The sequence below is a fragment of the Acomys russatus genome, chromosome 10 (genome assembly GCF_903995435.1).
Source record: "Acomys russatus chromosome 10, mAcoRus1.1, whole genome shotgun sequence".
NCBI lineage: Eukaryota > Metazoa > Chordata > Mammalia > Rodentia > Muridae > Acomys > Acomys russatus.
This window is the reverse complement of record NC_067146.1, coordinates 3,406,528-3,421,638: the sequence shown is the minus strand read 5'-3', so window position 1 is coordinate 3,421,638 and position 15,111 is coordinate 3,406,528. Positions and strand designations below refer to the sequence as shown.

General features: G+C 46.4%; 1 protein-coding gene across 1 annotated transcript in view; it reads right to left on the bottom strand.

Moving 5' to 3' along the window:
* Window positions 1-14,189, bottom strand: part of Kdm7a (lysine demethylase 7A) — a 64,018-nt gene extending 49,829 nt beyond the window's left edge. Inside the window, exon 1 of the mRNA XM_051151682.1 lies at window positions 13,872-14,189. Within this exon, the coding sequence (XP_051007639.1) occupies window positions 13,872-14,065 (194 nt within the window). The 5' untranslated portion in view covers window positions 14,066-14,189. The remainder of the gene's footprint in view (window positions 1-13,871) is intronic.
* Between the last annotated feature and the right edge of the window lie 922 nt (window positions 14,190-15,111).

Genomic DNA, 15,111 nt, shown 5'->3' with positions numbered 1-15,111 from the left:
TATGCACTGAGCTGAGAGTGGTAGTGCACACCTGATTAAATTTTCTTTCTAAATTGTTTTGTTTTCTTGCCGGGCGTGGTGGTGCACACCTTTAATCCCAGCACTTGGGACAGGACGCAGAGGCAGGTGGATTGCTGTGAGTTTGAGGCCGGCCTTGTCTATAGAATGAGTCCAGGACCATTAGAGCTGTTACACAGAGAAACTCTGTCTCAAAAAAACAAAAAAGGAAAAAAAAAAAAATCTTCCAAGATCGTTTTCTGAAATGTTCATACTTTTGCTGATGAAATGGGATTCAACATTTTTTGCTGAGTGTTTTTGAGACATGGTCTCACTATGTAGCCTTAGGGGCCTGGAACTCACTATATAGGCCAAGCTGGCTTGAACCAGAGATTTGCCTGCTTCTGCCTCTCCTGTGCTGCAATTAAACATGTGAGTGCCTACCTAGTTTCTTTTTTTAAGTTTTCAGGTTTTGCTGCAAGTTTAGAAACAAAATATCTCTACTCATTACATATTTACATAAAAATTCATTTATTATGTTTCCTTTTGTGTACTTCCACGTATCAATCTTGATTTCCAAACATATTGTTAATAACAAGAATACTGGTAAGTAGATTATAATAATAATATATAATAATATATATAATAATATAATAATAGATAATAATAATAATAATATATTATAGTAAGTAGATTATAAATAGAAAGAAATAGAGGAGGGGGCTGGAGAGACAGCTTCTTCCAGAGGCCCTGAGTTCAAGTCCCAACAACTACATGGTGGCTCCTAACCATCAATAAATGTGATCTGATGCCCTCTTCTGGCCTGCAGGTGTACACGCAAGTAGTACACTCATGCATAAAATAAATAAATCTTACAAAGGAGAAAAAAGAAAGGAGGGAGTTATTATTTTTGTCATTTATTAATTGATTGACTGATTGGTTTTGATTTGAAACAAGGTCTACTGTACAGATAGCACTGGCTGGCCTGAACTGGCTGTCTCAAACACAGAGAGACCCACCTACCTCTGCCTCTCAAGTGTTGAAGTGTATACTACCATGCCCAGGGTTCCCCCGACTATTGAAACAATGACACTGTAGCCCAGGCTGGGCTCAAACTTGTGACAATCCTCCTAGTTCAACCTCTTAAATGCTGGAGTTACAGGTATGACCTACCATGCCTGGCCATAAATCTTTTTTGTTTGTTTGTTTGTTTTGTTTTTCAAGACAGGGTTTCTGTGTGTAGCCCTGGTTGCCCTAGACTCACTTTGTAGAGAGTCGCCTGCCTCTGCCTCCTGAGCGCCAGGACTAAAGGTGTGCACCACCACCGCCCGGCTTGTCTTGTTTTTCGAGACAGGGTCTCTCTGTGTTGTTTTGGCTGTCCTGGAACTCACTCTGTAGACCACACTGGCTTCAAACTCAGAGATCCTCCTGCCTCTGCCTCAAAGTACTAGGATTAAGGGCGTGTGCCACCACGCCCACTATAGACCTTAATTAAACTCTTTGCTCCCCTAGTTGCTTTGGTCGGGTGCTTCACCACAGAAATAGTAACCTTAACTAGAACAGGTTCAGCGGGGACAGGTGGCATGTTTCTTGTGTTTTGCTTTCACACAGGGTCAAATTTATCACAAGTTGGCCTCAATCTCACTCTGTAGCAAAGGATGGCCTTGAATTTCTAATGACCCTGCCTAGCAGAGTGCCATGATGATAATAGTATGTTCGTCCACTCCTAGGTTTTGTGGCACTGAGAAATCAAACTCAGGAGGTCCGCTAGGCAGCACTCTAGCAACTGAACGACATCTCCAGCCCCAGAAATTCAACTCTTCAGTAAGACAGCAAGATATAAACATAGCCAAAAGTCCAGTCTTCATATCCACAATCACCAAGCAAACAAGAGAAAAATCACATTTCACAGAGTAATAAAGAAAACTGAATGCTTAGGAATGATTTTGAGAAATAAGCAAAATCTACACAAAGAAAGGTTTAACACAAGCTATTAGACACATTGTTATGCTGTAAAAAGTGCTTCACTTGGAGAGAATGACTCAACATATAAAATATCAGTTACTATGAAATTAATAAATTTATTGTAATCTCAATAAAAAATAGCATTGAGTTTCTGCACAAAATTAAACTAGACTAAAGAGATGGCTTAATGAGAGCACTTGCTGCTCTTCCATGTTCCATCCTCAGCACCCACACGGGACTGCTTACAAGTGCCAGCTCCAGGGGAACCCCACATGCTCTCCTGGCCTCCTCAGGCACACATACACATATAGACACAGAAACGCACACATATGCACTTTAAAAATATATTTTAAAAGATTAAAATGTAGGTATATTAATACGAAGTTCACATAGAACAGTGAGAAAAACACTGAAGACAAATAACTAGGAGGACGAGACTGGCATGTCAGACTTAAAAGCACGCTACAGAAGCCCTGCCATTTGAGCTGGGTGTGGTGGCGCAGGCCTCTAAGCCCAGACAGAGGCAGGAGGATTTTCCTGAGCTGGAGGACAGCCCAGTCTACAAAGCAAGTCAGGATAGCCAGGGCTACACAGAGAAACCCTGCCTCAAAAAAGCCCTAAAATTTAAATAGTGTGTTGCTGATACAGAAATAGACAAAGAGACGAGTAGAACAGAATGTATAGAAACATAAACTACCACACATGGAAATTTCAACCATGTATATATGATTGGCAAGAGTTTGGCATCTCAAACCACTGGAGTCAATATGAACTTTCTAAGAAAAATTTACCTGTTTGTGTATTATTTATGTATCTATTTTATGGCTATGTGTGAACCCCTGCATGTATGTATGTGTACCACATGCATGCCTGGTGTCCATAAGGCCAGAAGACATCAGATCTCCTAAAGTTAAAGGCAATTATAAAGTGCTACTGAGGGCTGGGAACCAAGCCCTGGTCCCTCTGCAAGAACAGCAAGTGCTATTAACCACTGATCCATCCATCTTTCCAGCTCCAATATGGATTTATTTTCTTCTTTCTTTCTTCTTCTTCTTCTTTTGTGTGTGTGTGTGTGTGTGTGTGTGTGTGTGTGTGTGTGTGTGTTGTTGATGATGATGGTGGTGGTGGTGGTGGTGGTAGTTGGTTGGTTTTGGGTTTTTTTCGAGACAGGGTTTCTTTTTTCTTATTTATTTTATGTGCATTGGTGTGAGGGCGTCAGGTCACCTGGAACTGGAATTAGACCACTGCAAGCTGCCACGTTGGTCCTTTGGAAGAACAGGCAATGGTCTTAACCACTGAGCCATCTCTCCAGCCCCAGACAGGGTAACTTTGTATACTTGGCTGTCCTAGACTCACTTTAGAGACCAGGCTGGCCTTGAACTCACAGCAATCCACCTGCCTCTGCCTCCCAAGTGCTGGAATTAAAGGCATGTGCCAGCTAGGTGTGGTTACACAGGCTGCAGAGACCCTGTCTCAAAACAAACAACAACAAACACACACACATACACACACACACAAGCATGCACCACCACGCCCTGCCAACATGGATATCTTAAAGCTTTGTTTTTATTACTTTTAATTATTATTTGTAAGTGTGGGTGTGTGCACAGGTGCCTGTGGCAGTCAGAGTGTTAAAATTCCCAGAGTCAAAGTTATGATGGTTGTGAGCCACTTGGCACGGGGGCTTGGTACGAACTTGGGTCCTCTAGAACACACAGCCAAGTGTCCTAACAGCTGAGCCATCTCTCTAGCTTCCCAACAAGGAGCTTTTTTGTTTGGTCTGGTTTGGTTTTCGAGGTAGGGCCTCTCTGTTAGCCTTGGCTGTCCTGGACTAGCTTTGAAGACCAGGCTGGCCTCGAATTCACAGGGATCCACCTGCCTCTGCCCCCTGGGTGCTGGGACTAAAGATGTGCACCACCACGCCTGGCTTCAAACATGAAGTTTTAAATAACAATGCCATTTAGAAAAAATAGAAAAGCTAAAATTATAATTTTTTAAATATTTATTTATTATGTATACAGTGGGCTGCCTGCATGTAGCCCTGCCCACCAGGAGAGGGCATCAGATCTCATTATAGGTGGTTGTGAGCCACCATGTGGTTGCTGGGAATTGGAACTCAGGACCTCAGGAAGAACAAAATGTTTTTAACCTCTGAGCCATCCTGTCAGCCCTAAAATTATAATTTTATTAATATTGATACCAAAGCTGCCTAGGGCACAGAACTTTTTTGTTAAAAAAAGAAAAAAAGTTGGGCGGTGGTGGTGTACACCTTTAATGACAACACTTAGGAGACAGAGGCAGGCAGATCACTGTGAGTTCAAGGCCAGCCTGGTCTAAAAAGCAAGTCCAGGACAGCCAAGGCTGCATAGAGAAACCCTGTCTCAAAAAACAAAAACAAGCACGCCTATAATCCCAGCACTCGGGAGGCAGAAGCAGGTGGATCGCTGTGAGTTCAAGGCCAGCCTGGTCTACAAAGCAGGTCCAGGACAGCCAAGGCTACACAGAGAAACCCTGTCTCAAAAAAAAACAAAGCCAAAAAAAAAAAAAACAAAAACAAAAACAAAAACAAAAAAAAGAAAGAAAGAAAACCTGAATGTTTAAAAAATAGAACTAATAGCTGGGCACAGTGAGGCATACTTGTAATCCCAGCACTTGAGAGGCAGAGGCAGGTGGATCTCTGTGAGTTCGAGGCCAGCCTAGTCGACAAAGCAAGCCAGGTCAGCCAGGCTACACAGAGAAACCCTGTCTCAAAAAACAAACAAAAAGAACTATATAAGTACTAGAAGAAAAGAGGTGAAATTTCTTTTTAACCTTGGATAGAAAAAGATTATAACTCAAAAGAAAATATTGCTAAATGACTATATAACTTAAAATTTTTGTTTTCATGGTTTAAAAACTACCACAACAAACCAAATGACAACTGAACAGTGGAAGCAACTATTCATAACTGCCACAAAAGGCTAACTCTAATCTACTAAGATACCTTAAAAATGGTAGCATAGGCCTGTATGATCCCAGTTCAAAGCCATTCTGGGCTAAATAGTTTCAAACTAGTCTGGGCTACACAGTGAGACCCACACAATGTTGGTGAGCATTCAAACTTACCCAATTACTAGCAAGAAATGTAATTATGCTAATAAAACCATATATGTATTCTTTTCTGGCAGGAGGGGCAATGGTAGTGATGGTGCTGGGGACTGGACTGAGGGCCCTCCTTAGCTCCTTTAAAATTTTTTTTTGTTTGGGGCTGGAGAGATGGCTCAGAGGTTAAGAGCACTGGCTGCTCTGCCAGAGGTCCTGAGTTCAATTCCCAGCAACCACATGGTAGCTCACACCAATCCATAATGAGATCTGGTGCCCTCTTCTGGCATGCAGGCATATATGCAGGCAGAGCACTGCACACTAAATAAATAAATAAATAAAATAATTGGGAGCGGGGTGGGGTGTGGTGGTGCACACCTTTATTCCTAGCACTCTGGAGGCAGAGGTAGGTGGATCATTGTTGAGTTTGAGGCCAGCCTGGTCTACACAGCAAGTCCAAGACAGGCAAGGCTAAACAGAGAAACCCTGTCTCGGAAAAACAAAAACAAAAACAAAAACAAAAACAAAACCTTTTTTTGTTTGTTTGTTTGTTTTGAGACAATATCTGACTCTGTTGCCAAGACCAGCCTTGAACTTACAATCCTGCCGCTTCTGCCTCCGAAGTAGCCAGGATTATAGCTGTGACTCAATTTACTATTACTGGCAATCAACTATACTTATTTCCAACAGTATAAAAATACATATATACACATGGTGGTTACATATATACAAAAATAGAAGTGTAGAAGTGTTAGTAACTACAAAAAGTATAAACAACTTAAACACCCACATAAGACCTGAGGATCCACATGAGAGTTTTATGGTCACAGGGACTTAGAAAACAAGAAAACCTCGTCAAACTGAATATGGGAAGTTATACAGTAAATTTTTTTAAAAGGCAAAGAATGCCTGGGCATATTGGCACACTCCTTTAATCCCAGCACCGGGGAGGCAGAGGCAGGTGGATCTCTGTGAGTTTAAGGACAGCCTGGTCTATAAAGCAGGTCCAGGACAGCCAAAGCTACACAGAGAAACCCTGTCTCAAAAACTTAAAAAAAAAAAAAAAAAAAAAGGCAAAGAACAAAAGAACATGCATAGTATGTGTAAGGCTCTGGCTTTGATTCTCAGCATGGGAAGAATGAAACAGTATGTAAAGGCTTGCCTCAAAAGCCTGGTCACCTGCACTCAGCCTCTGGACCCCACCTCAGGGAAAGGGCGAGAGCCAACCTCAAAGACACGAGACCTCTACAGACACACACACCACAGTGCATGCATGGTCACTAACACACGCCCACACACACACATAGTAAATAAAAATGTAATTTAAGGGGTTTTATTCATTGGTTGGTTTGTTGGTTGGGTTTGGGATGGGGGTGGGGTTATTTGCTTTGGTTTTTCAAGACAGAATTTCGCTGTGTAGCCCAGGCTATCCTAGAACTCACACGGTAAACCAGGCTGGTATCAAAGAAATCTGCCTGCCTCTGCTTCCTGACTGCTGGGATTAAAGGTGTGTACCACCACCACCCAGCTGTGATTTAAATTTAAAAAGAAAGAAAAAACTCACAACAGCTGGAGATATAGTTCATTGACAGACAGTGGGTTTTGAATTTGTGAAGCCCTGGGTTCAATCCTCGGCACACCCATGCATGCATGCAAGAAAGATAAACCAGGTTAGGCTAGTGATACAGCTCAAGTTAGTAAACTGCTTTCCCAGAGCCCTGGGCGCAATATCCCCAGCAGCACCTCAACCGAGCGTAGTAAAGGTAAAAGGTCAAAGCCATCTTCAGCCACATAGCAAATTTGAGACCAACCTTGGACACATGAAACGTTTTTCTTGAAAAAAAGAAAGAAGGAAAGAAAGAAAGAAAAGAAAACCTGGAGCTGGAGATGTGGCTCATCAGTTAAGAGCAGTTGCTACTCTGACAGGGGACAAGAGTTCAGTTCCCAACACCCACATAGTAGCTGGCAACTGGCCACTGACTCCAATTCAGGGTAGTGGAGATGACAATGTCCCTTCTGGCCCCCAAGGGACTAGACATATAAATACATACATGCAAACAAAACACATTACACATATTTTTTTTTTTTTATTCTTTAAAACAAACTTAAAAAGCTGAGGACTGGGCAGGACAGCACACACAAATTTGGGGGACTGAAGTGACTGGGGTGGCTTTTACTATGCAGCCTTAGTGGCAACGAGTTCACAGAGATCCACCTGCCTCAGCTGCACAGGTGCTGAAATCACAGCTATGGCTCTCTGTGATTTCAAGGCCAGCCTGGATTACATAGTGAGACCCTGTCTGGAGGGAAAGAAAGCCAAGTGGCTTTTTACAAGGGGTGGATAGGAAAGGGTTAGAAAGGAGAAGGAAACGAGAGAGTTGCAGGAGGCTGGGGAAGGGAACAGAGTTCTCACGACCATTTAATAATGTTTTACATGCCTACAAGAAAAGAAAAACAATGCCATACAATATTTTTTTACTAAATGTTGTAAAGCTAAAGGCAACTATATAAGGAATGTAATTTACTAAGCCAATCTGTTTCGCACAAAGGGGATACATTAGTAATTCTAGGACTCTGCTATACATGCACTAAGAGTCAACAATAAGAATGTTCTAGATAAGAGCTAAGTTTACCACTATTTAAGAGTGGGAAGAGAAAAACTAAAAGGAGCTCTGTGCTGTTAGTGTACGAGGCGCCACTACGACAGTTTATGGTTTTTGTGTGGACAGGAAGGTCTACTGTTGACGTAAGGTTACTGTATAATTCAAATGCTGACTTCTGTATCCCCCATATCTGATTGCAACCTTGTTCTAAGAATCTCCTGTCTCAATGTTGTATAAACTCTGTTCCCCAATTGTCCCCTTGTATGCCAATAGGGCAGTTTACAGCCAATAGCTGAGCAGCGGGGAGAATAGGGGTGGACTTCCTGCCAGCCAGGGGAGGAGGAGTTAGGAGATGAAGGACTCAGCCCCAGGCAGAGGTGCCGGAGACATGAAGAAGATTCAGCTGGAGCAAAGAAAGAACTGAAAAGCAAGTAACTTGGGATTTTGACAAAGACAGAGTCAGAATAAATAACACAGAGGATTAAGAACAGACTTAACCTTCTCAAGATTGTGTTGTGAATCCTTATAAACAAATATAAAGTCTCAATTATTAGTGTGATCGCTGGGTTAAGAAATAAACTAAGAGAAACAAACACAGGTATGTAAAAATAACCATAACAGTCTAGAATAGAGCTGCATGTGTGTGTGTGGGTTATACTGTGTTTCCTAGCTGTCCACTGAGAAAGCCTAAACATAATGTCAAGTTTACAGCCAACCAGACCTTGGTTTCTAAACTCTGTTCTCCACAAAAAAGGGATCAGGGCTCACACAGAAAGTGTGACAACGTGCTGGGCTGAAGGAAAAAGAAATGCAGTTATCAGCCAGGTGTGGTGGCGCAGGCTTCTGGCCCAGGACTTTGTCAGCATCATGAGCACTACATAAGCTCACCACAGAGAAATGGCATGCAGACATCCTGACCTATCTTTTCCCCGCTTCAACTTTCTTCACATTATTCTTTTGTCCTACCTCTTTCTCACTCTTCCCACTAGAATGTGCTGGTGCAGAATGAAGCTTCTGTCGCGTTCTCTGCTGTTTTCCTAGCACCAAGAGCAGCACCCAGCACCTTACAAACTAAACAAACAGCTTAATGGTACTACACAGCAGGCACCCCCACTCAAGTGAAAAGGAAAACATTTTTACAAAATGTTTATTGGCTACCAAAATGGCCAACTCGTAATTTTAAAACCTTTTTGTTGACCTTTTTGTTTGAGGACAGGGTTTCAATATGTAGCCTGGAGAGCCTGGAACTTGCTGTGTAGACCAGGTTGACCTACAACTCACAGCGCTCTGTCTCCCTGCCTGTGCCTCCCACATGCTGGGATGAAAAGCAGTGCCTATCTCACATCTCCCTTCTGATGCTCAACTCTACATCTGTGAGCTTCGTCCACAGTGTTACATGAATCAACAGTTCATTCTTTTTAATTGCTGAGTCTGTGTCAGTATTCAGAAGCTGGCACTCCAAAGAAAGTCCTGTTTTAATACTTAATACTGCTGAAGCCACAGGGAACTAAAATGGGCACTGCTGAAGAACAAACAGAATACCCTTTCGGAGGACAGCCTGGCAAAGACATGTCAAGTCAAAAACACCTCCATCTTCTAACCACCATTTTTTTTTCAAAGACGTTTGTATTGGGTTCCTGGCATGAGCCAGGTTTCCTAAGTATTTCCTTGTATTAACTCATATGAATTAATCTAAGGAAATAGAGATAGCCATAAAATTTTGGCTTAAAGGGTGTAAATCATATTACCATTAGTAAATGCAAGGAGTAGGAAAACAAAGTAAGTAATAAGAGGAAAATTACTTTCAAATGTTACACTTTTGTAGAATCAAACACTATGCAGCTTTAAAAAAAATACAGCCACTAAAAGAACTTCAAATAGCATTAAAAATATGACAGGAAGTACATAATAGTTTTTAAATAAAGATAACAATACATAAAGCAAATCCCAATTTTGTTCTTTAAGGATATAAAAAAAAGTCATACCTCACTGGGTACAGTGACACACATCTGTGATCCCAGAACTAAGGAAGGCAGAGGCAGGTGGATAGCTGAGAGTTAGAGGCCAGCCTGGTCTACAAAGTGAGTCCAAGACAGCCAAAGCTACACAGAGAAACCCTGTCTCAGAACACCCTACCCCCCAAAAGTCATGGGGCTAAAGAGATGGCTCAGTGGTTAAGAGCAGTGGTTGTTCTTCCAAAAGTCCTGAGTTCAATTCCCAGCTCCCACATAGTGGCTCTCAGCCATCTATAACTGTAGTCCCATAGAATCCAGTGTCCTCTTCTGGTGTGCAAATGCATTTGCAGACATGCCTCAAACATTAAATAGTGGTTATCCATGAAAGATATGGACTTTCATGTTATTTCTATTTCTCTATACTTTTGCAAGGGGGGGGGGTTGGTTTTTTGAGGCAGGGTCTCTCTGTGTAGCCTTGGCTGTCCTGGACTCACTTTGTAGACCAGGATGGCCTCGAACTCAACAGCGATCCACCTGCCTCTGCCTCCCAAGTGCTGGAATTAAAGGCATGTGCTACCACGCCCAGCTTCTCTATACTTTTAAATGTTTGTAATACATTACTCTTGTGAAGTGTAAAGAATATATAATTACAAACATGCTAAGACTACTTAGCTAGAACGATGCACTTTTTCATGGGCTATCACAGTACTATCAAAGTCATACAGCCTGCAGTTTATAGGATGGGCAGCACCAAAGAGGGCCTGCACTGTCTCACGGCCACCAGGACTGGAGAGGAAGAGCTCTGTGTTTAAGCTGAAAGGAAGTTCCCTAGGAGAAGCCTGCACATCTCTTGGCTCACTGACCCGCGTATCTATTATATATTACAACCTGTTGATTTTGAGTACTCTTTCATTCTCTCCTTTACAAAAGGCTTACACAGGCTAAGAGGTGGAACCCCTGACTACACACCATGCACCAAAGGTTAGCAGTCTCGGCCTTGCTGTATCACAGAAGACCTTAAGACAAGTTCTGAGGTTCTCAGACAGCAGGTGCCTCTCATGCAAGCCTGACAATCTGAGCTTCATCCTTAGAACACACACATAATCACATGACAATAACAGATTTTAAAAGAAATAAATTAAAAACAAATTATCTAGATGGACGGTGGTGGTGCACGCTTTTAGTCCCAGCACTCAAGAGGGAGAGGCAGGTGGATCTCTGTGAGTTCAAGGCCAGCCTGGTCTACAAAGAGTTCCAGGACAGCTAGGGCTACACAGAGAAACCCTGTCTCGAAGAGAAAAAAAAAAAGAAAGAAAGAAACACACAAAAAACAAATTATCCACATAAAAACTGTTTATCCACCTTACTCCTCTGCTGATGGACTATCTTTGAAAACCAGAGGGCTGTTATTAAGGATATGCCTTGTCCTTTAGGGACCAATTCTCATATAATTAATAATTAATACATAAGTAACACTTCACTGTGATTTAAAAATGACTCACTAGAATAAATAAATATCAATCATAGGAAAGACATGTAAGTTCTAAATTATCAATTAAAAATTAGACTTACTAAAAAGATATCACTTTTTTTGGTGGGGAAAAGGTTTCGAGACAAGGTTCCTCTTGTAGTCCTGGCTGTCCTGGACTTGCTTTGTAGACCAGGCTGGCCTTGAACTCAGCTAACCACCTGACCCTGCCTTCCTATTGCTGGGATTAAAGGTGTGTGCCACCACACCCTGCTAACAGATAGCACTTTCATGGGGCACCGCAGCATGAACATGTTCTCTAACTTCTGACCTATGAACCACATTAACATCTCAACAATGAGACCTTGGGGCTCACCTAACTGCATATATTTGTGACGACAGGATACTTGAGCTTTTTTCTTTTTTCTTTTTTTGGTTTTTCGAGACAGGGTTTCTCTGTGTGTCAGCCTTGGCTGTCCCGGACTCGCTTTGTAGACCAGGCTGGCCTCAAACTCACAGCGATCCACCTGCCTCTGCCTCCCGAGTGCTGGGATTAAAGGCGTGTGCCACCACCGCCCGGCAATACTTGAGCTCTTTATTGCCTCTTCAACTCCTGTTTACAAATGGGTACTGAAATGTGTGACAAAAATGACCAGGAAACACCTGAGATTTGCCATGCTCCATTAAGGCATCCAACTTAAGACCAATAACTGCAGCTGGGCATGGTGGTACATGCTTTTAGTCATGCATTTGGGAGGCAGGGGGAGGCAAATCTATGAGTTCAAGGCCAGCCTGGTCTACAAAAGAGTTCCAGAATAGCCAGAGCTACACAGAGAAACCCAGGAGAAAGACAGACAGGCACGGAGACAGAGAGCAGAAGCCCGGATGAACAGGGCTCACAGCTTAAGCATGAGCACCTGAGTCTGACTCCCCAGCATCCATGTTACAATAAACGAAGCTTCAAAGCCCTCAGTCTATAATTTATTAAGGTATATAATCCCTGAATTACACGATGGAGTGTATTTCTGTCAAATAGTTCCTAGAACCCTTCTGCAATTGCAACTAATTCTTTTTTTATTCTTTTCAGAACTTAAAAATGTTAGATAATCTATTCTGGTTGCTTGGAATGTTATAGAAGCAGAAAATGTAGACATAGAATTGGAAAGATTTGATACATACTAATTTCACTTCAGAGAAACCCTGTCTCGAAAAACAAACAAAACAAAAACAAAAAATAAAAATTTCCACTTTGATGTACAATGAATTTTTTTTAAAGTTTGCTAAGTGACATTACAATACCCACCCTCCTTTTGTCAGACTGTTCAAGTTTGCCTTTACAAAAAATAAGTACATTACCCTTCTTTTAAAGTGATCATTTTGTGCGTGCTATCTGTTGTCAGAGTCGTGTAAGTTTAAAACTCAGTACATTGAACTGTACCTGAGAATTAAGTCAAACTCTACCTAGTCAGTTGTCAACACAGAAAAGAACCCTGAAATTTCAATGGTTTTCTCTCCCCAGACCAGTAGAGGGAGACTAAGACATCTGGCCTGGTGGTGCAATGTTTCTGTAAAATTGGGGAGGGGGAGCGGGGGCTGTATTTAAATGTCCTGCTGTCAATCAAAGCATACTTGCTACAACCACAGGCACCATATCAGCTAAAACTCCCAAGCGGGCTCTCGTCAAGATACAACATCCTACCGTGCCCCGAAAACCTGCCTCACCTAAAGGTGACCGCAGGCTTTGCCACAACACCCAAATAAGGACTTTGGGAGCCCAACCCCAACTAGTTTCTTTGTTTAAATGCCTGCGAATCCCTCCCACGCCGGAGTCAAGAGGCTGTGGCGCCGCCCTTTATTAGCCTCACACTTTGATTACAAAACACACGAGTCGGCGGCCTGGCTGCGGAGGCGGCCCGAGCTCTCCCAAACGTCAAACCTGCGGTGCGGCGGCGGCGGCACCCGAGGGCAACGTCCGCCACCGCACCACCCCAAAGTTGGCTGGCCGCAGCGTCCGGCCACCGCTGCGGGCCGTCCGGGTGTCGCCCGAGACCGCACTCAGTGTAAAGTTTGAAGCGCGGCGAGACAGCGACGCTGCGGCGATGTCCCCCCGGCCCCGGCCGCACTCCCCCGGCCCTAGGGGGTGTGTTGCGGGGTGGGCCAGCGGCCAGCCAAACTGTGCCGCCACGGGGCCCCGCACCGAGTCGCGAGTGCCTCATCTGTTGCTCTGTTTACTAGCGGCCCCGCCGCCCTGTCCCGCCGCCCGAGGAAGTTTGATAAAAAGAGAAGGGGGCGCGACGGGACCCGCGGCGGGGGCGACGCGCGCCGGACCGAGCAGCGGCCGCCCGGAAACGCAGCAGGCGCGGCAGCCCGGCGAGGGCAGGCGCGGGGCGGCGAGGAGCCCGGGACGAGGCGGCCGGCGGCAGCCAGGGCAGTGGTGGGGACAACGGGCTGCGGGCCTGCCTGCTTGCGCTCCGCCGCCGCCACCGGAGCCCCGCCGCCCGCCGCGTCCCCTCGCCCCGGCTTCCCCTGCCAACTTCTCCGCCGGCCCCTTTGTTCCTGTTTGTTGTGGCGACTCTTCGCCGGGGCCGGCAGAGCCCACCGGCTCCGCTCCGCAGCCTGCTCAGCAGCCCGGGGAGGGGGGGCTCCCCGCTCTCGCCTCCACCCGGCCCGGGGGCTCCGTGCCCAAGTCTCGGGACGTGGGGCGCGACGCGGCGGCCCAGCCCGAGGGAGGCGCAGGCGGCAGCGGCGGCGGCCGGCCGGTGGCCGCAGGCGACAGCGGCGGGGCTGAGGGGGTTTATTTACCTGCCGTGGAACCAGTCCTTGCAGACATCGCACTCGATCATGAAGCGGTTCACGTCGTACGGCTGCCGGCACACACAGTACACGGGCGGAGGCGGAGGGGGTGCCGAGGCCCGACCCGGAGCCGACACCGACACCGCTGCCGCGGCGGCTCCGGCTCCTGCTCCCGCGGCCACCGCCGCCGCCGCTCCGGCCATCTTTAAAAACACACACACACGCACACACGCACGCTCGCTCCTCCGCTCGCCGACTGGAAGCGAGCGCAGCCGCCAGCCAGCGCCGCCTCCTGCAGCAGCCGGAGCAGCAGCCCCGGCGGCGGCGGCGGCGGCGGCAGCGGCGGCGGCGGCGCCTTAGTGCGCGCGCGCGAGCAAGGTCGCCGCTCAGGGGCGGGGGCGGCGCGGGCGGCGCGCGCGACGCGCGAGGCCCGGCGGCTGCTTCCGGCGCTCGGCGCGGGGCCGTGCGTCTCGCGCGCGCTCCCGGCTCCTTCCGCGGCGACCCGCGCGCGGCGACCCGCAGAAGGGCTGGCGGGGCCGGGGATGAGGGGCGGGCGGAGGCGCCGTGAGGACACGCGCCGCAGTGGCGGCGGGCGAGCGGTCGGGCGGGTGGGCGCGCGGCTGCGGACCGTGGAGGGCGGCGAGAGCGTGCGTGCGTGCGTGGAGCAGGTTCCGCTCTTTTCTGAGTGAAAGCCCAGGCTCGGGCGGGGGCGAAGCTCCTGCCGGGTGAAGAAAGGTGGACGTAGCGGCTGTGAGGCAGAGAAGCTAGGAAGTTTCAGCCCGCCCGGGTCGCCTCGCCTCACGTCACGCCGCAGTCGCCCACTGAGGATGCCACCCCCGTCCTGCGTGGGCCTCCACAGGGGTGACGCGTCAGACAGTTGTGCCTCCCGAGGTGGAGGGCGGGGGCGGCGGCGGGAGGAGGGGGATGCCTTGTGAAACGCACTCAAACTTCCGAAAGCGTAGCGCCCAAATTCCCAGAGAGCAACTTGGAAATCTGTGTGTTGATTGGAGCCACTGTTTAGGGGAGAAGAACTTGGTCTCCAGGAGGAATTCCGTTAATATCGGTCGCCCAGGGGGAACCAGTCTTGAAATGGGGTTGGGGAGAGGAATGAAGAACCGGTGTTGTTAAAAATAACATGACTTGGCTGTGACTGCTCTGCCGTGCTAATTGGGAAGACGGTGAGAAATTTTGAAATGTCTTTTCCCTGGGAAGAGAGATGCTACTGGAAAACAAAGCAAAACAAAACCGT